At 39.0% G+C, this 24,467-nt stretch overlaps 1 protein-coding gene across 10 annotated transcripts in view; it reads right to left on the bottom strand.

Annotated features, from left to right (window-relative positions):
- EPB41L5 (erythrocyte membrane protein band 4.1 like 5) overlaps positions 1-24,467 on the bottom strand; it is a 61,341-nt gene that overhangs the window by 14,499 nt on the left and 22,375 nt on the right. For 6 of the 10 annotated variants that reach the window (XR_012650504.1, XM_075028757.1, XM_075028756.1 and 3 more), the window contains 11 exons: positions 22,513-22,633; positions 22,016-22,103; positions 21,295-21,383; positions 19,714-19,783; positions 18,827-18,996; positions 17,579-17,685; positions 16,867-16,894; positions 14,440-14,482; positions 13,228-13,343; positions 2,339-2,505; positions 1,694-1,788 (listed from right to left, as the gene is read on the bottom strand). Coding sequence is in view for 6 of the 10 variants with exons in the window: in XM_075028757.1 (XP_074884858.1) it covers positions 1,694-1,788; positions 2,339-2,505; positions 13,228-13,343; positions 14,440-14,482; positions 16,867-16,894; positions 17,579-17,685; positions 18,827-18,996; positions 19,714-19,783; positions 21,295-21,383; positions 22,016-22,103; positions 22,513-22,633 (1,094 nt within the window). In the remaining 4 variants the exon portion in view is untranslated. Of the gene's footprint in view, positions 1-1,693; positions 1,789-2,338; positions 2,506-6,734; positions 9,016-12,082; positions 12,156-13,227; positions 13,344-14,439; positions 14,483-16,866; positions 16,895-17,578; positions 17,686-18,826; positions 18,997-19,713; positions 19,784-21,294; positions 21,384-22,015; positions 22,104-22,512; positions 22,634-24,467 lie in introns of those variants that run through there. The other 4 variants (XR_012650507.1, XR_012650505.1, XR_012650506.1 and 1 more) reach the window with 4 other exon arrangements.

Below are 24,467 nucleotides of genomic sequence, written 5' to 3'. Positions count from 1 at the left end.
GATTAGCTCATTACAGGAATCTTATCTTGCTTACTATATAACCGCCACAATTTAAAAATCACTAAGACGCTTTTGCTTCGTGCTCTCCATTTAATGAATTAAATGTTTTTCCCCTCTCTGTCTGAACTAAAATGGAGCTCAACAGGCAGTAATATTCTGAAATAAACTGTGTTCATTTGCTTTAGTTTATGCAGAGGCAGTGGTTCCACATAACAGGACCTATAGGCTACTGACTAATCTTCTTAGAGACTTGGTAATCTTTGTAATGCACTCACCAAGCAGAGAGGTGCACAAGGCATCCCTGACAACAGTCCTTAAAGGGGACATGAGCCAAACAGCCTGCAGCACCAAGCATATCAAAGCAGCAGCCTGCTCTCACTCGGAGGAGGGGAACAAATGCTCAGGAATAGGCTTAGCCCAAACGCTAGACATCTCTCTTGGCACCTGGTTCATTTTACTATTGAGGGAGCAAGAAAAATCATAGCTGCTTCACCGAAAGTTAGATAAATCCTCGGGCCTCCCTGCAAGGGAGGGTAGTACAAACAGAGATAACACTGCCAGGTGTTTTACTCTCTCTGCTTGTCCAAAATGCAGTAAAGCACCTAAAGCTTAAACACTGGGAGAAGCAGAGTGAGGGAAATCTAAATTCCAAAATTTTTAAAGCTCATTATAAAAAAGAAGAACATCCTGCATGGGTGCAGTTGTCTGATAACTGGTGAATCTATGAAAGTTCACTGTTGTTGTAAGGGAGGAACCTGTCCTCTCCATCCCTTCTAGCAACACTACTTATTTTCACTATGGTTCTTGCATTTCTTTGACCCCTTCCACAAACCTATTTAACTCACCATTTAACAACTTAAAAACCAAAACAAAACAAAAACCAAAAAACCCCAAAACTTTAACAAAAAGTTCAAAACAAAAAAGGCAAAAAAAATTTTGTTTGCCATTTTGTAGGCTACGTTGGTTCACCAAAACATGCAATGATTCCTGGAGGTGACAGAGGAGAGGAGGAAGCTGGGGAAAGGAGAGCAAAGAGGAGCAAGGGAGGAGAGAGCCCTCGCCCTGTTCAGGGCACTGAAGCTCGTACTTTGGCTCAGCTGCCCGAGGAAATGCAGCCTGACTTGCTCAAAAAGATTTATGAGAGCACTAAATCAAACCACATCACTCCTCTCTGTGTAAACACACAGAGAACTAACACCTACTTCAGACAGCAGGTAAAACCTGGTTACTTAACAGGAGGGATGGATCACCAGCAAACTTGGCTCAAAACAAAATGTCAAAACAACATTCTGGGAGGGTTACCAAAAGCAACAGAAAAACACCAGGAGAGCTGTTCACCCCCTCAAAAAAGACGGTGAACTATACAACACCATACAGTTAGTAACCTATACATAAAGACAACTGAGGAACATTTCAAGCATTTATGCCTTTTATTCCCATTGATTTTTAGAAAATTTCACCAGGCCACAGCCTGCATACCTGCACATGCACCTCTGCCCCTGATCTTTATCTCGCTGCCCTGTCACACACAGGTTTATATGTAACAAAGCATTTGTATTTCCTTTACTATTCCCCAATATTACTCACTCATACTCTTAAAAATCTTGCAAAGGGCCCAGGGTAAGTGGAAGACTTTTCAGAATGATCTGAACAAACCTCAGCGACTCTGCCAGGAGGAATGAAGCCCAAGTACCTGTACATTTATGTTTACGTTGGGACGCTCAGTTGGCACGGGGCTGCTGCGCTCTGTCTCCAGCTGCTTCAGTTTTAGGAACGTGTCTTCAAATACTGAGAAAGACAGAAAAGATATAATCTTCCTAATGTCACTGTGGAGTTATTTGACTTGTAACTTGCATTCTTGCTGCACTAATTATATGGTTTTAAAGCTGTGGAAAAAGCACATGGATGGGGGAAGCTACTTGCTCGACCTTCAATGCAACTTTCAAGCCTACAGACTGTATATACCTAATTGCAACACTCCGAACTCCTGCAAGATCATTTACCCACCATCCTCACAGTGAACAAGCAAGCAGCAAGAGTTAATTGCTCAGATGGTTGCACTTCACTGTATTTGTGGCTGAAGTCAGATCCCACAAAGAACTGTGACTTTTTCCTTCTACCTCCGTCCTTGGAAAGAAGCTGTTTCCAGCTGAAAAGGGGAGAGCTGACCAACTTTGCTGTCCCAGTGGTGGGTAAAACTGTCCTTATGCATATAATCTAAGGGAGCTTTCTAAAACACTTTTGGATTTTTGTAAGGAAACAGCCTCATAACAACCTAATCAGTTAACTTTGACTCCACATGTCATGATAATATGGAAAAATCTGTAAGTTTGCTTACGATCAGTGTCTACTTTTTCACCAGCAGTTTCCTTTGTGCCAGGATGAGGGCAACTAACAGCCTCTTCTGAATCTCCTGTTGCCAAGCCAACAACTTGACGGCCTACGGCATCATCAACACAAGTTTCTGGTAACTCCGTGCTGTCTAGCAAATCAACAAGAGGTACGCTGCAAAGGTAGAAAAATGGGCAGAGATACACAGAATCATGTTACCACTCTTCCTGTAACAAGAAAAAACTTTAACATATGCAATCTCTTTTTTCAAGCTGTCTTCTGGTAACCAGACACATTCTGTAAAACCTGTTTCAGGTAACTAATAGACATTGGCTTTCAGTGAATTAAAAAAAAAAAAAAAAAAAAAAAAAAAAAAAAGGAAGGAACATTTCATGTCTGTAGAAGTGACTTCATAACAGACCAGGTCCACATTGCCTGCTGCTTCATCACATAGCAGTGGAAAAAGTGGAGAGGAAGAGGGAAGTTTTTATCCATTAAATACACTTTTTGGAACAAACATACGAAGTTTTTCCAACAAACCCAAGGTACACTCTAGATTTTTACATGAGAAAAAGAAAAGCTAGGGCGAGGGAGGTTGGTACTGTTCACAAAAAACTATTTGTACAGCACTTCACCCAATACTTGTAAGCAGAACAGAAGGCAGAAGGATGCACTGCATAGGTCTGCATTGACACAATGTCATGGTTGGGCATACTATAACTAGTTTCAGTTTTATTAGCTTGGGCAGAGACATGAATGAAGCCTCAGTAGTCACAGTATTTTAAGTGAACCACCCAGTTAGGATCACTTTTTTCACCTCCTTTGCTTTCTAATGGAAATGTATCCTTTTTATTTTGTCTTACCATCTGTATTTACAACGAAAATAGAAGAACGATTACAAAGACAAAAGTTATATTAAGATGCTTATGTTGTGCAAACAGTCGAGAATCTCATCCATCTCTTCAAAGTTCAGGAACAGCTAAAGCTATCCTAACAGCAAACTGTAACAAATACAGAAACAACAACTGCTGCAGAAGATGTTGGTTAATCAGACAACCTGTGCACACAACTGCAGTTTGATTGTCACCCATTTCAATCAAAAATCACACTTACATAGTTTGGTTGCAATATTGGTTTAAGAAGAAAAATCTATCACTTTTGAAAGTCCTGTCCCAAATATGCGAACCATGATACCAAGCAAGTACCCACAATAGAACTTACTCTTATGCACGGACAGAGATGTTTCCTACGTGTCAGTTCAGACCAGCTTCTCCCTCATCGCTACCAGGTTAATGCCCCTTGCCTCCCTCCAGCCCCTGGAATTTGGAAGCAGTCCCGTGTTGTCACTAGAGACTCCAGGAAAAAACTCCTCCCTCCAGCTCAAGTACCCAAAAGAATCCTTCCAATGTTAAATATATACCTCTGAAACAGATTACAGGATATCACCGTTTTAGTGCTAATAATGTACGAATCATCTTAAGACAATTAATTGCTGTGAGGCAAACTGAGGTCACTTGCTTGATTCTCAAAGCAGTAGAATAAGAAGCTACTAGCAAAGCAAATAATAGGAAACTTTTCAATCTACTGTACAGCATCTCTGTGCACCACTAATGGGAAATGGCAAGCAGCAGATAGTCTTGCAAAGGGGGAATGATAGATACAGAGAATTTCAATTATTAGAAGTAATAGGCAGGAATAGATGTTCTTCCAATAAGGCAACAAAGAAAGAGAGACTGAATCCCATACCTTACTAACAGAGGATGCCTATGCATGAGAATGAAAAAGTTTTATGACCTTCACATGAAGCTAACACTTTTTTTTCCTATTTTCTGACAGTTTTCTGTAAATAGCCTCCCAAATGTTTAATATGACAACCAGTAGAGGAAGTTCAGATTTTGCCTGCAGCACAGAGAGGTGCTGATGCCATGACATGTTGAAGGAACTAGGTATAAGCTCCTACAAGCTCCACGTAAGAGAGGTGATGTAGAGCACCAGTAATACTTCTTTGGTGCTATAATCTTCTAATGCTTTTCTTAGCATTGCAGCACAGTGGAGAAAAAATGAGTGAAAAATGGAATTTATCTTCATTGGAAAATTGCTAGGACAATTACACTAGTCCTTTTGTCCCCCCCTGACAACTGCAGTAACATTTACTAGACAGACAAGACAACTGATTCAAAAACCTGCCCACTAGAGATAAGGGCAGTATTGAAATCTGATAGCATATTCAAATGGCACACTCACTGTCTAGTGTTGCATTAAAAGTAGGGTACTACTTACATTAAGGTGATGACAGTTTGTAGAAAACCTTATTGCCATTTGTGCCACGGGATGGAGGACTGGCTGAGGTAGCAAGGACAACTGGGGTGAGTCCCTGCAGCTTCACCCCTGCATCACAGCAGGGCCTCAGGGAAACTAAATGAATTTTAGGGAGACTCAAGAGAAGCCTCCTAAGCCAAGATTCAGGTAGGAATTGGCCCCAATTTTGCCTTCGGACCCACTGAAACACTTACTCAGCCACCCTGAGATAGGCAGTCACAAGAGGAAAGTCATACTAGAGAGACCCTCAGCCACTGGAATGTGCAGGCACAAAAGACGAGTTACCCAAAGAGAGCTAAATTGTTCGAGGCCACCCAGATTCTTCACCCTCTTCAGAGCATCAGCAGGAAGTCTACCATGCGGGCTTCATAAATGGCCAGACTACAGAAGTAAAAAGCACAAAGACACTATTTTCATCACTGCACAGAATTTCTGACTTCTCTTACAAAACACTGAAGAACTGTCATGCCAATCATAAGGGAAATAATAAAAGGCTTGCCAGGAAAAGTAGGACTTCTGCGACAGTCAGTGTGCAGTACTCAAGAATGAAATAGGCATTAGCTTTCCATGTTCCTGTATTTACCCACATACAAAGGGATATTTGAACTTCCCATAGTAGTAAATGCCAGGCTTTATGTCTTCAGAACCAACTTCTATCAGCATATTTTAAGAAATATGCTGAGGGAAAAGCTCATAAATGATACCAGGAACTCAGCCATACAAATAATTATGAATATAGGAATAATCAAAGGGGTTTAGTGCATGCAAAGGTTTGTCAACCCACTAATAAATCACATGTCATTACTTGCTCAAGGAACTCCCACAGTTAAGGGAGTTAGCTACTGCATTATTTCTTCTTTTTTGCCTGACAAATATATTGATATTAGTATGTACCATACAGCACATAATGCATAATGTGACTGAGAAGGCTGTCAGTTACAAAAGGTATGATTTTTTAATTTCCTAGTTGAAAAGCAAAACAATACTTCATTCTAGTCTGTGAAATACAATCTGCAAAATACAGTAACTATCTGAGTCCGCTGCATAGGAGATAATTCTTTTGCAAGTAATCTAATTTGAAACAGCATGGAGTACCACACACAAGCTAATTTATTTTTTCAAACTGGTAGTGACACAGAATAGTTTCTCACACTGACTCTGTAAAGTAGTACAATAGTACGAAATTCTTTGTTAATTTCCTTCATTTTGGAGCATTCAATGCTGTACCTGAAGGTAAGAAGAGTAGTATATTTAAACCTGTCATCCTTCCAGATTTTTTTTTTCCCCTAAACAAAAATGCAAAAGATTCAGAAAAAAAGAACTTCCTTTTCCTTCTCAAGTGAGGAAAGCAAAAGAAAAAATCCTGGGGATGTATGATCCTACAAATGGAGACTGTTTAGGTGCATTCAGTTTCTAATCAAGCAGGCCGAGCCCCACACTCCAAGACTTCTGCTGTCTCCCATTTGTTTGAAGATCATTCCAAATACTGACATAGTGTAATATATGCAAGTCAACAACTACAGGAAAGGAAAGAAAACACCCTCAGGAAAAGGTGCTGGCTGCAGAACCTTTGTGAGTATTAAGCCAAGATCTGTCACCACCATACTGTTTAGAAAGACACCCATGTGTTTCATCAATGCTATTCCTAGAGCACGTGACCTGTCCCTGTAAAAATGCAGCTACGTGTTGTTGGTACTAGTGTGGCACAATTTCTCTGTCTGCTGTTGAGAGCTGTCACTTACCCCAGTGGAAACCAGGATAATAATTCTCCCTAAATCAATGAAGTCACACTAAAATAAGCCCAGCACAGAGCAAAAATCCACCCTCAGGTTATATGCAAGATTCAAAGCCACAGAGTAAAAGCATGTCACACATACCATACTAAAACAAATAAATTCTAAAGGTAGATGGATTTTGGGCAACCAGGGTTGCTTCCCCTATCCTGAATCTGAACTAGTTCTGCTGTCATGCAAAAAAATCTACTATAAAAACTTTAGCCACAGCTTTAATTACCAAACTTGCAGTTAATCCCAGGGCAGTCCGTGACAGTCAGCACACTGCAGGCGGCTGGGACGCCCAGCCCTCTGCTCAGCACTGCTGAGACACCCCTGGAGTGTTGTGCCCAGCTCCGGGCTCCCCAGGACGAGAGCGACGTGGACATACTGGAGGGCCTGCAGCAAAGGGACGTGAAGACGAGAAAGGGTCTGGAGCATCTGACATAGGAGGAGAGGCTGAGAGCTGGGACTGTTCAGCCTAAGGAAGAGACAGCTCAGGAGGATCTTATCAATATCCATAAAAACCTGATGGGGGGAATAAAGACAACAGCCAGACTTCTCAAGGGAGCCCAGAGACAGGACAAGTGGCAACGGGCACAAACTGAAATACAGGAGACTCCACTTAAACATAAAAAAACCCTTTTTTGCTGCGAGGTTGGTCAAACACCAGAACAGGTTGCCGAGAGAGGGTGTGAAGTCTCCATCCTTGGAGATACCCAAAACCTGGCTGGCATGGTCCTGAGCAACCTGCTCTACTCAACCCTGCTTTTAGCATGCAAGCGGACTGCATGATCTTCAGAGGCATATTCCAACCTCAACTATTCTTTAGTTCTACAATAGCTACGCAAAACTTCTCTGATACCCAAGGAGTCAGCCACTACTTGCAGTGGCGTCACCACTACATAAGCACAACTGAACCTAAACCTCTCCAATAAATCAGTGACTTGTTATTGCAACAATGTTCTTGCATTTTAAATACAAAACTATCCCAAATTCCTCCTTAGGAATTAGTGGCTTCTTCTCCCTCATCCACACAGAAATTATATGATATTTTAAAGTTAAAACACCTGTTCCATTTGCATATTCTTATGCAATTTTATAAATAATAAACAAATAGGTTTGCTTTGCTCCAGAAGTTTACAACATCAACCTTGCAAAATCTAAACCCCAAATTAGCGCAACACATCGCTCTAATCACCTCTGTAGATTCCACAGATCTTTAATATGTAGCTTGCATATCCTTTTTTTTTTTTTAGCAGAGTTGTAAAATAGAGACTCAAATTTCATTAGCAATCTCTTTCCCCCTGTCAGATGCAAGGGTGTGGTGGCCAAAATATCTCGGGCAATAATAAGTTATGCCCTGGCTGAGACTTACTTTCTTGGTTCTTCGGGGCTGGATATCTGAAAACAATGTTTTTGTATTTCTGGCCTCTGTGGCAATTTGAAACTTATTCAAACAATCTGAAAATCACTCAAACACCTTCTTTATCATAAAAGCCAAATATAAGTGAATTTTAAAAGAATTCTACCACAACTTTTTGTCTTTTTTTTTTAAACAGGAAAAGAATATTGCAATTAAAAAGCAGCTAACTTCAGAAAACACATGAAAACACAGTGCATTCAAGGGTAAAGGTAGTTCTTCACGTTGTTAAAGGCCCCCAAGAACACCAATGAGCCGTGAAGCTGGAATCTTAACCTCTGACTTAACAATTAACCTTATGAATCATAGGGTAGGACTGGTGTTTGTCAGGAAATATTTCTGTTTCATTTCAACTGAAGCACAGCAGCAAAAAATAAAGAAAATTTTCTAGAAAGCAAAAAAAAATATTACTCTTTGCCTTTTCAGGAGTTCTGATACTTTTATTCTTAAAAAATTAAAATAATTCTATTTCATTTCCAAACAGTATTTTTCAGAAGAGGGCTTGTTAATAATAAAAAAAAAAAATTAGTTTTCAGATCAGCCATCTATCTTGGATATTTTTAAATAATCATGGTTCAAAAGGAGGGGCAGTCACATGCTCTCTCTCTACAATTTTTGAAACCACTTTATAACCCACTAGTTGCACATATAGTTTATTACAAATGTGACTTCCTGCACAGCTCTCAAAGTTAAACCCAGCTAAAAAAAAATAAATCTTTCAATCATTAAGAAAAACCTTAACACAATTAAAAAGATACATATATATACTGTTTTTAATGTAAGAGTGACAGGTGGCTTCTGGTCTATATGTTATTTTTTCTTTAAGGACTAAATACCAACGGCATGATATGCAGAGCCTTTGTCATAAGATTTTTTCCCCTCTATAGTCAGCTTTGGGTCCGTTGTCCTTATCTCAGAGACAGCTCAAAACACAATTTTCCAGCCTCTGCTAGAAAGCGCTGTCAGGCTCCAGAAAGGCCCACGTCTCAGAGACTGGTCATGGTGGCTTGGAAAGCATAGGTACCAGCACCGCTATGCATTCCCGCATTCTTCACATTGCGCTCATGGACAAAAGCGGTGTACTGTCCGTCCGCGGCGCGGGTCCTCGGCGGGGCCCACGCGTCCCACAGGCTTCCACCACGTTGGCAGCGGTCGGCAGCGTCAAAGGGCCTGGATTATTGGGGAGCGGGAGGGGGCACAATTAGTAAACGGGTATGGATGAGAAAGAGGGTGGAAAAGTAAAGCAAAGGTAAAGACAAGACGACTGATGCGAAAAGGCAAGGAAAAAGGGCATTGCCGGAAGGTAAATACTGATGGAAAGAGGCATGCAAGTATACGCGTACATGACAGTGCTGTCAAATAAACCCCTTTTCTGCTCAGTATCATGCACATTTTTGCAGAAGTCTGAAATGACAAGTTAAGCTATCTCATGTATACACTGTCTACACTTAGCAAATGAAAAGCACCTCGTATTTCAAAGCACTTCACAAAACTGAGCAAGAACCATGCGCGTGTTACAGACGGAAGAAAATAATGCGATGGAGGAACAGACCTCCCAAAGATGCAGTGCATTTTATTTGCGGGAAGCTGAAAGGGTTTAAGTGGCAGCTCTAAATGTACATCTGAAACAAGCATATGTAAGTAACACCAGTTTTCAAAGTCACTGGAAGATGCAGATTCCAATGCAAGTTAAAAAAAAGGAGAAGAAAATAGCAGCTCAGAAAAATGAGCATTACTGCGCAGGAGCAAACAGTAGAGCACGCACAAATCATTCACAATTTAGGTGACTAAAGGACCAAATACTACTGAAGAAGCTGACTGTAGCTGTACCTGATTAAGATAAAAAACTAACTTAGTTGGAAAAAGAGCCGTTTGAAAAAAGGTCACAATACAAACTAAGAGACCTTGCTTTCTAATTTTGCATATGAAGGTATAATTGTTCGTAAATTTTAAATTTTGAATTCCTAAAATCAAAACCACAGAAATGCCATGCACAGTTATGGCTAGTCTATACCACAGCTGGAATAAAGTCCTACAAAAGCTAGAAAGAGGAGCAGGGGAGGACACTCATCACTTCAAACAATGTTTTGAAAAGTATTTTTATGCAGGAGACCTTAGCTAGAAAGCTATAAGGCTTTAGGCACAAGCATCTCCAAAGCAGCAGGGATAAGCAATTTACTGAAACAGCTGAATTTTAAAAGACTTTAAAAAATGGACAATGATCCGTTAACTGTTGTCTGTTGTACTAGGATTCTCTACTGGTATGTTTTAGGAGAGGCTGATGCAAGGTACAGTCAAGTATCAAAAAAGCGCTTGGAAAAAAGCACTCTGTAAACTACTTAAGCAAGGAAATTCCTAAACCAAACATATTCTTTCAGTTTAATGTAAAATTCTCTGTTTAATGACCCAAATCTAAACAAAGTGGAAACATTGTTGCTGCTCATCTAGAGGGGTCCTGCACAGCCCCCAGCTCAAATTCTACCTTCTCAGTTCCAGAAAGTCTGGTCTAACACTCCCAGCCCAGTCAGAACAGCTAAGCAGCCAGCACATGAGTTGGAAGATCACACGTGTTAAGGCAGGGAAGCAGAAAAGCATGCAGGATTCACAACAGTGGTAAATGATTAATGCTCAGGGATAGTCCTCCTTTAGAGAGAGAGGATTTATACAAAGGTCACCCATGGGTAAACTTAAAGTTTTGTTTTTTTGTGAAATATGCTGAGGAAGTGACTGGTGAATACTGAAGGCTCCAATCCTCAACAGTTTGTTACATTATCTTCCCATTTCTCTAATTTAAGTGGTTAAGTGAAAGCTACATCCACTAGCAAGCAAAAAAACCCCAACAACCAACCAAACGGGAAAAAAAAACCCCCAAACAAGCCCCCCCTACTTATTCCACAATAAGGAAAAAATTATTAAACCTTTGTCCCCTGTCCTATCTTAGCACAGAAACAGCTTCTTGAGAAAAGACTAAAGTTAGAAAGACACTGATTGTGTATTAGGCTTCCCAGCCTTGCAGCTAATGTTCCAGACCATTTTCAGACCATGCAGACCAGTACAGTTTTCCTGTACTGACAATTTTACTGGAATGGAGCGAAGAAAAAAAACCAACCCACTAAAATCCTTCCTATCTGGCAAAGTACCTTCTACAATCTGGCACAATTGCTGCTGGCAGCTGCAGCATTAACATTTTAAATTAAAGGAAACATTGAAATTAGGAAGGGATCTAAGCTGCAAGGTAGCCAATACAGGCATCTGCCAAGCAGAGTACAGAAACTCATGAGGTCGGGACCTTACTTCTAAACCCCTTCAATCTAACCATCTACAAAAATCTCCAGTCCAAAAGATTTTGGTGTTCTCAACAATCCTTGGCAAACTCTCTCTAAAAGAAGACTATTTTTCTGACAGAAAGCAAGGATAATTCATGCAGAAACAGGCCAATTAAAGACAGTAGCAGTTGAAAAGAGATCTTATTAGCAGCATCGAGACATCAAGACTTGAAGGCGCAACAGCCAAGTCACAGCCCCTGCAATAAATACGTATGTTCTGGCAATTATATTAACCTAACCCCACTTCCCATCTAGGAAACGAGAATGTAGCTCAATTGCTGACTCAGCTCCAAACTGTTGTCTTCTTCCTATGGCTGGATTTGCCCTTCATTACAGGCAGTACTGTTTCCAGTGAACACGTTAAAACCTCTTTGTCAGAAGACAACTGCCTTCGATAATAATGATATGTCTCTAAGAAACATAACACACACACAGTACAAGCATTACACTCTCGATTAAAACACATCAATTGCCAAGAAGCTCGTTTTCTTTATGGCATACTGTTTTGGGTTACATGCAGGTATATTTTATATTCACTCCCAGTATTCTATAGAAAGGCTACATACTGAAGCAGCTGGCGTGTAAGCTTAGATTTCTTGACAATGTTAAGACAGACAGGCTCAAGTTCTTAATCCTAAAACAGGCATACCAAGACCAACACTGAAACAGATTGGCTACACAGTCCTCTCTGCTTCTGAACAAAAGCAGCAGGATTTCAATAAGCAACAGAAGCCTTGCAAATACTAGCAAGAATGCTAGCACGAATCAAGATACCCAAGAAGAGCTGTTTGGAGCAAGAGTCAAACATTTCCACCGAAGGAAATACCAGTTTCTAGCACGCATCTTGCAATTAGACCAAAGAATAAAAATAAAACCATATTGAGAATGCTGAAGAATAAAGAAACCACCACCTTTCACCCACCACCATGGAAGGAATCGAGCGATCAACAGGATCTCATCATAGACAAGCACAGATTTCAGATACTAGACAAATCAAGGGCAAAAGAAAGAAAAACAGCATTGATCATATGTTCTGATTGAAACTTCAATAAAATGCAACATACAAAGTGGAATTACCATCCCCCTTATAATCCAAAATCCATAGTATTAAAAGCCTTTAATCAATAAGATTTACGAAATTGAAGTACATTTGTCATTACACTGTTAGAAACAGGTATCATCTACTTTTAAGAGATATTGAAGCAAAGTAGGTTCATATGACTGACAATGGGAGAAGGACCTTTTCTCTTGAGGGATGAAACTGCTTAGGATAAGAGCTTTTGTGTTGCTCTATTCCATTGCTGCTGCTCCTGGAGAGTCTCGCAGAAACAAGAATTACCTTTCTAAGATAAGCCATACTGCCTCTGAATGCACAAGAAGCTGAATAAGTTAAGATGACGTGTGCACAAGTACTGGGTTGATATATGTCAGTTTTGGTTTTGAATAGCTTTGCATTATAGAATTACTTTAAGAAAAGATAAATGATATGTACATTTATCTTCAAACAAACCATCCTCATTTTGAGATGCATCCAATCCATAAAACAAATACTCTGATTACACAAAATCAAAGCTCTTATCTTCAGCTTGTGTCATTTTCCTCAAGCTCCCATTCTACCCAAGATAATGAAAAACAAAAATCAGCTTGCCCATTTCAAAAGGTTCAAAAGATTCACAGGGATACTGGTTTACAAGGTTCTGCATTTCGTTAAGGATCAGGGTCCTTGGGCCCCATGATACCAAGCAAAGGGTTACAAGGAGTATTATGGCAAATGAGAAGGACCCAGCTCTCTCCAAGACTTGAAAATGCTGTTCCCGATTTAATCACTTCTTCAGTCCCTGAAGAAATTTCCTTTTGGTTGGTAGTGACTAAGCCTGTTGTCCTCGCCTCCCCACACTACATTCACAGCAACAAATCAGCTGCATCATCACTAAATTAACTGTCAACTTAGGCTAAAGATACAAGGATGGCCCCTTATTTAAGAGCAGATAAAGAAACAGCCACTTGAATCATGCATAAAGAAGCAAAACTCATTTCCCAGCAAAGCAGAACGTACCACTTCTTGTCTTGCTGGCTGGCTCCTGGGCTCCTTGGGAGGTTTTCTATTTCGACTAAGACTGGGGCAGAAGGAACGACTGTTAGGACAGGTAGGTTTGGCTTTGCATTCCAGCTCTTTGGAGACAGAATATAAACAAGTAAGTTATTATACACACATTAATGAAGCGATGACACATTACACATAGCAAAACATATCACCACTTCTCCTTAAGCACAAAGCTAAAGTAAGGCTGTTGTCTTCCATTACTTCCACAGCACTGGATACCTATGCCCGGTCTTTCCCAGTGCCGCACACAGTACTGGGCTCATAATGAATCCTAGGCTGCTCAAAGATTTCAGTAAAAAGCTACGGCCTGCTGTGTCCTTTTTAAATTCATGCAGTAATGCTTTCCTTCTGTATATAACTTTGCAATAACAATAGATACCTTTGGGTTGCAGGCCTTTGGACTGCCATTTGAAACATAACTGCTCCTGAAAAAAACAACTCCTTTTCCATAGAAGGCAAAAGGCTGGGCAAAGCAGCGATCTATCAGTGGAGATTGAGCATTTTAATGTTAAAACAAACCATAATCCTGTTTCCACCAGTATGTGACCCTTTCTGTTGCACTCCACATCTGAAAGGCTCCAGAAAGCAAGACAGGGTCTCTCCAAGTCCTGTTTTTTGATACTCAGAAGGAGAGTTACTTTACACTAACATCCCTTTTCAGTGAAACAAGGTATTCTGTGTAAAAGTACTGAGGGAACAGGTGTCACCGACTTCCTTCTCAAACTCAGAAAACACTGGATTTTTGCTAACAGTGTATTCTTTCATTTGACGGTGCATTCCCCTCTTTCAGAGAAAAAATACTGTAACCAGGAATTAACATAGCTGCTGACGAACTGTGTCCCCCTTTTTTTTTTGTTACTTAGCATATAGAATTAATGTGCTTTGGATAATAACAACCCTCAGACCTTTGTGTAGCTATGAAAATCTGTATCTATAAATAGCATAGTTTCTATAGTACTGGGGCATGAGGTATCTTCCTTATGCCAGCTAAATTAACCAATTATCTTGCTTGTAAATTAGTAGTCATTTCTTGGCATGCAATTTAGTAGTTAACCATTTGTAAGTTTCAATTGGTCAATCACTGGATTTTAAGGACGAGTAACAAAATCCTCAAACCTCTTGAAATACATACAAACTGCCTTTAAAAAGAATGAGAGTCCTTACTTGTGATCCATTAGTTTGGTTGCTAACAGCATTGTTTGCAGTACTGAAAGACAAAAAGCATTTAAATGAGAATCAGATCAACAAACTATTTCTGCAGGCTGACAGAACTGCAAGGATTTTCAGAAACACACACAAAGTCTAACAAAGATCTTTCCAAAGTACTTAACTGTTCTCAGAAGAAAACTTAAAAACTTATGTTTTAGGTCAGCTGCCTCATTCTAGGTAACTAAGGGTATCACATTATTTTTATTTGTTCAAGCTGTAGTTTATCTGTAATTCATCTGGTTCTTCCTCTTCCTTTCCTAAACCATTTTGGTTTAGAAAGTCTTCCTGATTAAACAGTAAGGCAGGGCACTTTCAAAGCAAAACCAATATAAGTTTTAGTTAAACACCCAGCAAAATGTGACTATGTTGAAACCTCACCTACATGCTGTAGATACTACATTTGTTCCATAACTAGGACTCTTCTGATTTGAAGTTTCACATCACAAAGTTTATCAGAAAAATTAATTGAGTTTCTTCTGCATACAACCTCTAATGGACTGAATTACTGCTTCAGAGTCTTAAAAGCAGCTACTCAAAATTATGCGCACAGAAGCTTAGCACAGCATTAATAATAATTTTATATTATTAAATATTTAGTATATTTAATAAAGAAGACCCATATCCCTATTTCTGATGATGTCTGAATCTGCAAGAGACATTTCACATTTTCACATTTTTGAGAGACTTAAAAGTATTAACACCCTGCACAATAATTATGCACTACAAATCTCACGCAAAGTGAACTTTTTTCCCAGACTTCTAATCTTTTAAAAAATGGATCCAGTCTCCTACAACCCATTAATCTTCTGATTTACAGTCTGGACAATAGCTATCCAACCTGGCAAGCTGACAATTCAAATAGTTTTCTGTATCTACTTCAGCGATTCTTTAGAATTATTTTACTTAAATACCATAATGTCAATACCAAACAAGCTGTTCCTTGCCTGTTTCCCAGCTTTGCACCTTCTCTATTGAGAGAACTTGGAGGTTACCACAGAATAGTGCACATTTAACAGAAATATTAAGGAATGCCTTCTGGGTAGCACGTTTCCCTGTGCTGAGTTAACATAAAAGAATGGAACAACATACATCTTTCATGATGCATTTCAATTAGCAACGCTCGAGTGTAGAGTTTCAGAAATGGCATAGATTGCTCTGGAGACTAACATAACAGTGCCACACCTAGGTGCAGATCAGAAGATCACTGTCTTATCAGAAGGAGAAACTGCATATGAAGTTTCTCTTCCCACCCTCAGAATGACCTAAGCAGCATGAAACTCGGAGAAGGGCATGACAACACAGCATGACAAGAGTACTAATTAATCAGACAGTCACATTTTGCACGCAGAGGATCCTTAAGCACTTTAATGACACCCAGTTTTGAAGAGTACTTCCCCATTTTATAAAAAGAAAAGACAACACAGCAGGTCACAGAGACCCCCCCACTATAATAACTGCAGCCTCGTCCCCACACTTCCTCAACTTTTCTCCCTCGTGCAAGAATCAACCCCGTTGTTTTGAAATGTTATTTCAACATTCCTTACCCAGCTCCTGACTGTCATGATGCTTAACATCTACGAGTATCTACTTTTAAAAAGTAATTTGGTTGCAATTGATTATTGCAATGTTCACAATTTATTAGGGCAAAGGACAGAAGCCAGAACTGAGTGACTTAGTTCCTTCGCTACCAGGTAATTCTTTTTAGCCTGGTTTCCTCTCTTCCCTTAAGGAAGGGCATGAAACCTGTATGATTCAGATTCATATGAGTGTTTTATATTGCAACAGCAAGTATGAACCTACACATGCAGAAAGAATCTAGGTATAGAAATAAAGAACCAAAAGGCCTCCCCCTCAGTGTTGATCATGAATAATTTAGTATAAATATATACAAATAAATACTTAAGTATATAAAAATAAATGCAAGTATAGTACAGAATACAAAATCATCACCATATTTCAAATATTTATTTTACTGTATTTTCCCTGTCTCTGACCTTCACTTATGTATTTCAGTCACATACCCAGAGTAGGCAGATTTCAGAAAGAAGGCATCCTCACATGCTTTCACCTGATCTCTTTACACAGCAGCACACAGAACTACAGCTCATATCCAGCAAGAATCACAGCTAGTCATAAACAAACCCCTTTGCCTACTAGTAAGCAAGTCTGGCAAAACCTTCCATGTGACAGCAACACAGGAGCTTTGCTTTGAACAGTAGGTTTTATGTAAAGCAAACAAATACAAAACCCTCAGCAAAACCACAGTTAAAGAGGTTAACGCTCTCTACATTTAACTAATCTTATAACCTCCTTCTGCAGACATGTGCTCAAGTACAGGTGGCAAACATCAAAGAGAAATTTAAATATTGGAATGCATCTTACCTTGTTTCTTCAAGTTTAGCAGCATGTGCTGCAAAAATATAAAGTGTTAATTAAAATTTAACTTGTAATTAGGCTATCAGCGAAGTATTAAGTATATTATTAATAAAAATAGTCTAGCACTGCTTAAAAGTAGGCAATTAAAAGAGCTAAAGTTGCATGTTTTCCATGTATAATGTGTGAAAAACAAAATTCTAAATTGGAAAAATAAAATAAAAAAAATCTGAAGACGAAACCAAAGAGTCAGATTTAAGTAAGTATCTGAAAGCATGCATGGAGGTCACGCTTGACCCATGCAAGAGTGGGAATAAAAAACACGGTATCACATCCTGTCAGGTTGTGACAACAGAGTGTAACTCCTAGGAACAATTAAAAAAACCTCAATGACAAAAATTTGAAACTTGATTCATAAATTTCAAGTATTATCATTAATATACCGCTGTTTCCTGGACCCAAGTTTTCCATCTTCATACAAATTTACTGTGCAATATTCACGCATGTTTCACCTGCTAGGCAAGCTAGAATGACATGGTTTGGACACAAGCTTTTTCTGATAAATATGTGTGGTCTCCCAAATAAGTCAAAGAAAACCTAATTTTGAAAATTCAAGAGAAGGGCAAACAGCTACAGAAGAATTCCTACACAGAACCTTTAAAGGATATCATTGTTTGATTCTCACAGTAGATTATACTTCTCAGAACAGAAGGTCTTTTACCTTTCATTTGCAGTGTTCGTCTCGAATACCTCTTGCTGGGCCTTCTTTCAAAGGATGCTGATCTCCTGGCTTTGTTGGTCTTGGTGGTTTGATATTCTGTTTTCCCACTAACAATGCCACGTAAAAATACAAAACAATAAAATAAATCACTTATTTTTAAAGATAGAATACAGACACTGCTCATCAAAATGTCACATTTCTATTTTACATTCATAGCTTAATAATCTGATCTCAATTCTATTAAAAAAATCCCAAACTTAACACCTCAGAAGGCCCTTCATAAAAAAGGGAAGGAGTTTTACAAACATACTAATCTTCACACCATTTTCCCAAGACAAAAGGCTGAAGCAGTGACTCCTTAAATATTAAGTTGCTGAAAAAGCACATTTGCCCTTTGCATATTTCTGTGGTCACAGTCCATGCGGTTTGGGAGAGGTTGAAAATTCTAGGAGCGAGTAAAGCTTAAGGTATGTTGCCAAAGGTCATAGAGAAAGATGACAATAGGACTAAAAACCAGCATCTAGATGCTCTTGTTCCCAGGCAGGTCTTTTTTCCCCCCAGTTTGGCCAGACTCTGCCCCCAAGGCAGTAGTAGCCTCATGCTCTGCTGACTCTTTGGTACCACTGATCCTTTCTGAAGGAGACTAGACGGGATTGCTATAGTTGCTGGAAATGGAAGCCAAGTATATGCATACTGCCTGGGGTCACGCCCCACCCCCTTCCATACGTTCTCACCAACTCTGGTGGGGCAACTGACAGCATCCTGCAGGCTAGTCTGGGACCACAAGCCTTTCGGAAGTCTGTTACGTGCACCAGTAATGCTTAATATGGAATGGGCATTATCTTAGGCTTCTGAAGCACTATCATGACTCAAACGGTCAGGAACTCAGGAGCCAAAAGACTTGCCGTGTCCCCAGCTGCACAAGTCAATCATCCATCCTCTGTGGTTCATTTAGGAAAGGGTGGGCTTTCAAGATGAAGTGATCTGTAAAACACAATGTACTATATATGCTATGTAAGGAACATAAACCTTGAGAAACCTTTGGCTTCCTACTGCACAGACCAGAATCACCTAAAGATAAATCAGAAAATGCAAGGGGAAAATCTGTATGATTTAATAAAACCAATAATGCAACTCACTCAGCTTGCAAGTTTCATTGCTCTATGTGTCCTAGGATATGTCCCACACATGATCCAAGAAAATCAAGAAATGACAGAAGATATGTGCTAAATGACAGGTGACACTGACCTGTATCGGAACCGGGATCCTAACCGAATGAAGCCTGACCGACTTGAGCCTTTTTGGACAGGACCTCGGAGCCGGAAGAAGGCATGATGCTCCACTGCACATTTCCACAAGTGTTTGCAGGCTTTGGGATGATCCAGTCTAAAGACAAAAGTGTGCTCCTGCTCCTTTCCCTTAAAGCACACAAAGCACACTGATGATTTACAAGGGGCTTGAGTAAGGCAAAGCTACAATTCAGTGCAAGCCAAATAAATTTTTTTAATGAATACTGAAATGTATGCTTAAAAAAATATTTTAGGCAGAACAAAAAAACCCAGCCTTTTCAGAAGCTTTAATAAACAACTGCTCCATTGTCTGAAGTTGGAAAGGGCTAGAGCTCATATATTTAATAAGTCAAACCTCTGAATAACTACAAATTAAAGACATCATTATAATAGGAAGGTACTTCTCAATGAGGCTAACATGGTCTCACTTCCAAATCTGATCTCCTCAAATTACCAATGCTCACATTTTATTACCTCAGCTCTGTGTGATTTCTTCCCATGGGAACAATTCTGGCACCTGCTTAAGGAATTTATTCCACTAAATGTGGTATATAGCCTTTTTTTAAACTTTCTTGCACAATGCACGCTGTTTCCAAATTATCTGGTCTACACTAGTTTCACAAGGTATTCCCCTTTTAAAAACAGGGTGAGAAAAAAAAGTAATTGAGCCTATTTATTTTACACTTAAGTCCCATCATTCCCCTCCTCCCCCCAAGTCACAATCAAAAATCCTGCAAAGCATCCACGTTAATTCTCAAAACTTAAATATAAAGAAAGAGATCAGGACTATATAAACTAGTACTGTATAATCAAGACTGAGATGTAACTTAACAGATAGTTATCTACCTGTTCATCATCCTCAACAACAACTAGAGTGAGTTTGTTCTTCTTGAAGTCAAGCCTTGTTATCTTTGGCCTGCAAGATGAATAGAAAAAGCAGGTTATGTCTAACTCTCTTAGTAACTCACCGAGAGGTATGTTCGACATCTTGCCCAAGCCTCTCTACAAAATTTTTTTTTTCTGTTTTTGTAGGTGTCTTAAGTCCATGTAGTAGGGCTGGATTATACTGTGGATATCAATGTATCACTTCCAAATTTAACACTTAATTAGAAACCTTCAAGATAAGAAGTCAGCAACTTCTAAAGAGATAATTTTATCGGAACTTAAAATAATAATTACTTGAACTGAAATCAAACTCCACCCAAGTACTCCTGCTTGCCTACTCTTCCACAAACCCACAAGGCTGAACTCAGAAAGACACAAAGGCAGGCCAAAATAATTCTGCTTTATTAAAGAAATGTAAATCACTGTACAATATATCACAGATCAATTCCTATGATGACTCTGTTTCAGAAAATCCCAGCCAAAGAGAACAACGTGAACATGACATGACACAAAAATGCAACCACTTTCCCCGCTTCCTGCCCACCAAAAATATACCCAGAATTGATGGTGGAGGGACAAGACACACAGATAACATTTCTGCTACAAAGTGAGGGTTTTTTGGAGATGTTTATAAAATTGGACTGGGCCAACCCAAACTAACTATTCATATGATGAAATTTCACCTCATCATCTGCCCACTCACTCTTTGTATACCAGTTTCAAAAGACTGGATAGGAATTACAGAATAAAGCATTTAAAAATCCATAAATGCCTGTGTACCCAGACCCAAATATGCTAGCTAGAAAGCTCTCCATCTTGTGTTTTATGCAGTATAAAGCCCTGCAAAATTTCATCAGAATGCTTCTAAGAAACCACGGGTTGTTATTCAGGTATTTGACAGATAAAGAAGCATGTGTTCATAAAAACTAAAGGAAGCTCTATATCCCCTGACTATACATAGATCTGGTTTTGCAGGGGGAGGGGGAGGGTGTTTAGGGTTGGTTGGTTGTTTTTAAGTAGTCCTTACTGATTGGCAGAAAGGGACATTTCTGCCCTTTACTAGGCACAAAGAGACATTTTCTTAATGAAAAGCCTGCCCAGATGACATTGTATGTAAAAAATGCACTAGTACTATGCCTTCTGCCTCTTTTTGAACAGTAAGGTGTTAACACTTGGCTAGAACACCTGAAGAAGCATCATTTCACTGACTGGGTGCACACTCTACTTCCAAGGCAATCTAGTACAAAATACAACAACAAACACACTACAAAAAAAATAAAAACATCCTAAAGTTATTCCACCTTTTATTTGCCTCTAGCATGGCACACATATACAGCCTATTAACATATCAACCAAGAATGTTAAAAAAAAAAAAAAAGAATATTTTTGGACACCACAAAAACACAGGCAACAATATTTCTGCAGGTACCTAGTATTCACAGTGCTTGCATATCCCAAACAAAAATATTTTTTTTGCTAGTGCAAAAGAAACAAAAGAATAAAAACCTAAATTGTATTTAAACATACAATCAGAGAGCTTACCAGAAAAATAAACCAATCTTTGTGTCTCCTTCAAAGACAAGAACTCCTGTAGGTGTTAGTCCCAGGCTGTAGTCATTGCCGTCTCTTGCCTAATTGCCACAAAATAAAAGGTTATGTTCATTTTGGTGTTTGACCCTTTATCTAAATTACTCCAGTGACTAATGTAGCTTATTCACCCAGCGTTACAATTAAACACATATCTTCTTATTTTATACAACAAAACTCTCATGTTTCAATGACCTTATGCTATGGATTTTTCTAGTTTGCAACCCTTCAGTAAGGCTGACTAAAGTGTAAAATTAAAGTTTCTTGATTTGTCTGTGTAATAAGGACCTCCTTGTGCAGGTCCCCCTGCACTTCCTTCTCCACAGGAGATCTATTTTTACTTGTAGTTCTTTAGCTGGTAGCTGACTGGACCCCAGCCAATTTTACTTTAATTACTATGATTTTCACACGGCTCTTAGTCTAAATACAAACTGTAGTACATATTGCCACACCAATCACATATTTAACACAGAGCAGATATGCTTGGACTAAAGTTATACCTTCTAGAAATGTATACTATAAAGTGGAATGTCAATGCAAAGCAGGATCAGTTGTTACACAGTTTAGATGAGTACAATATTCCCCCCCACCCACCCCAAAGCAAAACCAATGTTGAAATGCTGGACAAACCTAACATTATCATTTCCAAAGGTCACCATGCTGTGGTTAAACATACCTTGACTATGTGCATGTCTACACCATACATTTCCAGCCACTTAGCTTTGTTTAAGTAGTTAGTTTCAGCCTGTGCTGGTGTTTGCCCCCTGAAATAAATTTTTTTGCTGTTAGGAAGATGCCTGAAAAAGCACATAAAGGAAAAACTGGTATATAAGGAAAGACAAAAAGAAATTCCTCAAAGTTTGTGAAAAAACTAAACACTGCTGACACTTGTTTGCTTTCATGAACATCAGGGTCACTTTTCTAAGTTTTAACCTGAAACTGCTGCTGCAAAAGCTATTGCATTTCAAGATTCTGTACATCATCATTTTACCCAGACCTTTGAAAAGCTTCATTTTTCACATTATATCCTCTTACAAAATATGACAGAGCCATATCAGAATTATGTTTCTGAACAAGACCACAGAAGAAGTGTCAGCAGCATTTTTTAATACACTCTCTTCACAGAAGAATCAGTGCAAAAGGTTGGTTAGCATGCACTGGAAGATCTAGTACCTGCATTCCTTCCACTTTTCAAAAATGGCTAGTTCCATCTCTTCAGTCTGAGTGGGAACAAACCTGAACTCAGACACCAGTTCAGGGACATGTTCAGCAGGATCATAGTCTCCAAGTTCAGCTACAAAAGAACAGCATTGTCAAACAATGTTCCCAATAAACACAGTGGATATCAACAGGAACTTTTGCATACTTTTCTAGTTAATCTAAAATACTAAATTTCTTTTTTTTTTTTTGACAGGGAAATTATGGATGCTGAACAAATGGTTGTGTTGTCTGCACAAAAGCTTTGCATTAATTTTTAAAAAGTGCTATTGATATATTCCTTAACAAGCTCCCTATAAATGGAAGTTATCAACATCCTTGAAACTCACCTTTTTTCTTGCAGAAAGTTTTCAACATTTTTATTACTGAAGTCTCTACTGAGATGACAGCCGACTAAAGTTACAATGGAATTTTGCCTTAAATTATTAAAACAAAATCTCTTGAGATTTGTAAAAAGCAAAACCAGTTCTGACACTTTTCATAAGACTATTTGTTCATTCTAAAAATCAGTTTCTGGTTTTATGACTATAAATCCCCCTGTCCTGCTAAATTACTGTGTGTCAGGGCACAACCATGCAGCTGATATTTGTCGCTCACCTTTTCATCTAAGAACATAATAAATGCTGTACTGGGTCAGTCAAATGGCTCATCTAGTCCACTGCTGCATGCTCAACAGGGGCAATAAGAGATGCTATTTAGAGAGCATACTGGAACATACTAGTCAATGGGTGTGCCACATCAAAAGAACAACCTCCTTTTTTCTACAGATGCTAACAAGTCCAGCTTTTAAAGACTGATGTATGCCTAAAATGCTGAAACTCATTTATAAAAATGTCCTGATTTTCAGAGTCACTAAGCATTTGCTCCTCCCACTGATTTCAAGTTACTTCTTAATGTTCAGCTCATATCCAAAAAATAAGGAATAATTATGTAACTTGGACCAGGCCAATAATTGTTCTGTCTGAAAAAAAGAAACTACAGAAGTTTGTGTAGGAAAAAAATAGTGACATCATTGGGAAGACCTGGAAAAGTCAAATAAATACACATAGTATTCCACAGGTACCAAAACTACATACACTCTAAAAACCTGTTTCTTGGATTTCTGAATACTGCAGGAATAATAATAGCCTTTTCACCCCCTCCTTTTTCTTTTTAATGCTGACTGAGGAAGTCTGTAGTTCTACAATAATTTACTCCCACTAAAACGCCTGCCTCTGTTGAAAGGAATGCTGTCAAAGCCAGCTTAGGTTCCAGCTGATTTAAATAAAAGTACACAGCTGTCAGACAGTAAGATTAAAGCCCTGCTACGGGCCTCATTGTAGAGAGAGGAAAGAAAAGACCAGCACAAAAAGCAATGGATATATGGCCTAATTAGATCACTTTGTTTTTCCAAAAACTTATTCACTGAACCCATATCTTAAGGCTCTAACAATGCTAATATTTTTAACTATGGAATGTCTTCTAACTGTTTTCCTTCCACACAAAAGAGCAGGTTAAAAAGGCAGGTATCTTTACAGTTTAACCTCAAGTCTCTATACCTACACATGGTCAGGGCCATTAGCAGTTCCTGCCTGAAGAACAAAAAGTGTTTTGGAAAGTATCTGTAAGAGAAAGAATTTCAGTGACTTAGTCCTGTTACCTAACTCCCGCAAAGTACAACATTGCATTGGTTTATAAGATGAATGTTGCGTAAAGAATCTGTGCAGCACAAATGCATGGCACATCTCCAAACTCCCTCTTCATCAGAGGACTGTACAACAGCTCTACAGCAGAGGTTCTGCAATTTTTTTAGACTCATGAACTGGGTTGAGTAAGGCCATTATAGCTATATCCTCCAATAAGGACCCAAAAGCCTACTCTAGCAGACATTTCTAAAACTTCAAGCCTCCCCTCTTTCTCTTGTGAGTTCC

Source organism: Buteo buteo, chromosome 5 (genome assembly GCF_964188355.1).
Source record: "Buteo buteo chromosome 5, bButBut1.hap1.1, whole genome shotgun sequence".
Classification (NCBI taxonomy): Eukaryota; Metazoa; Chordata; class Aves; order Accipitriformes; family Accipitridae; genus Buteo; species Buteo buteo.
This window is presented reverse-complemented; position numbering and strand designations above follow the sequence as displayed.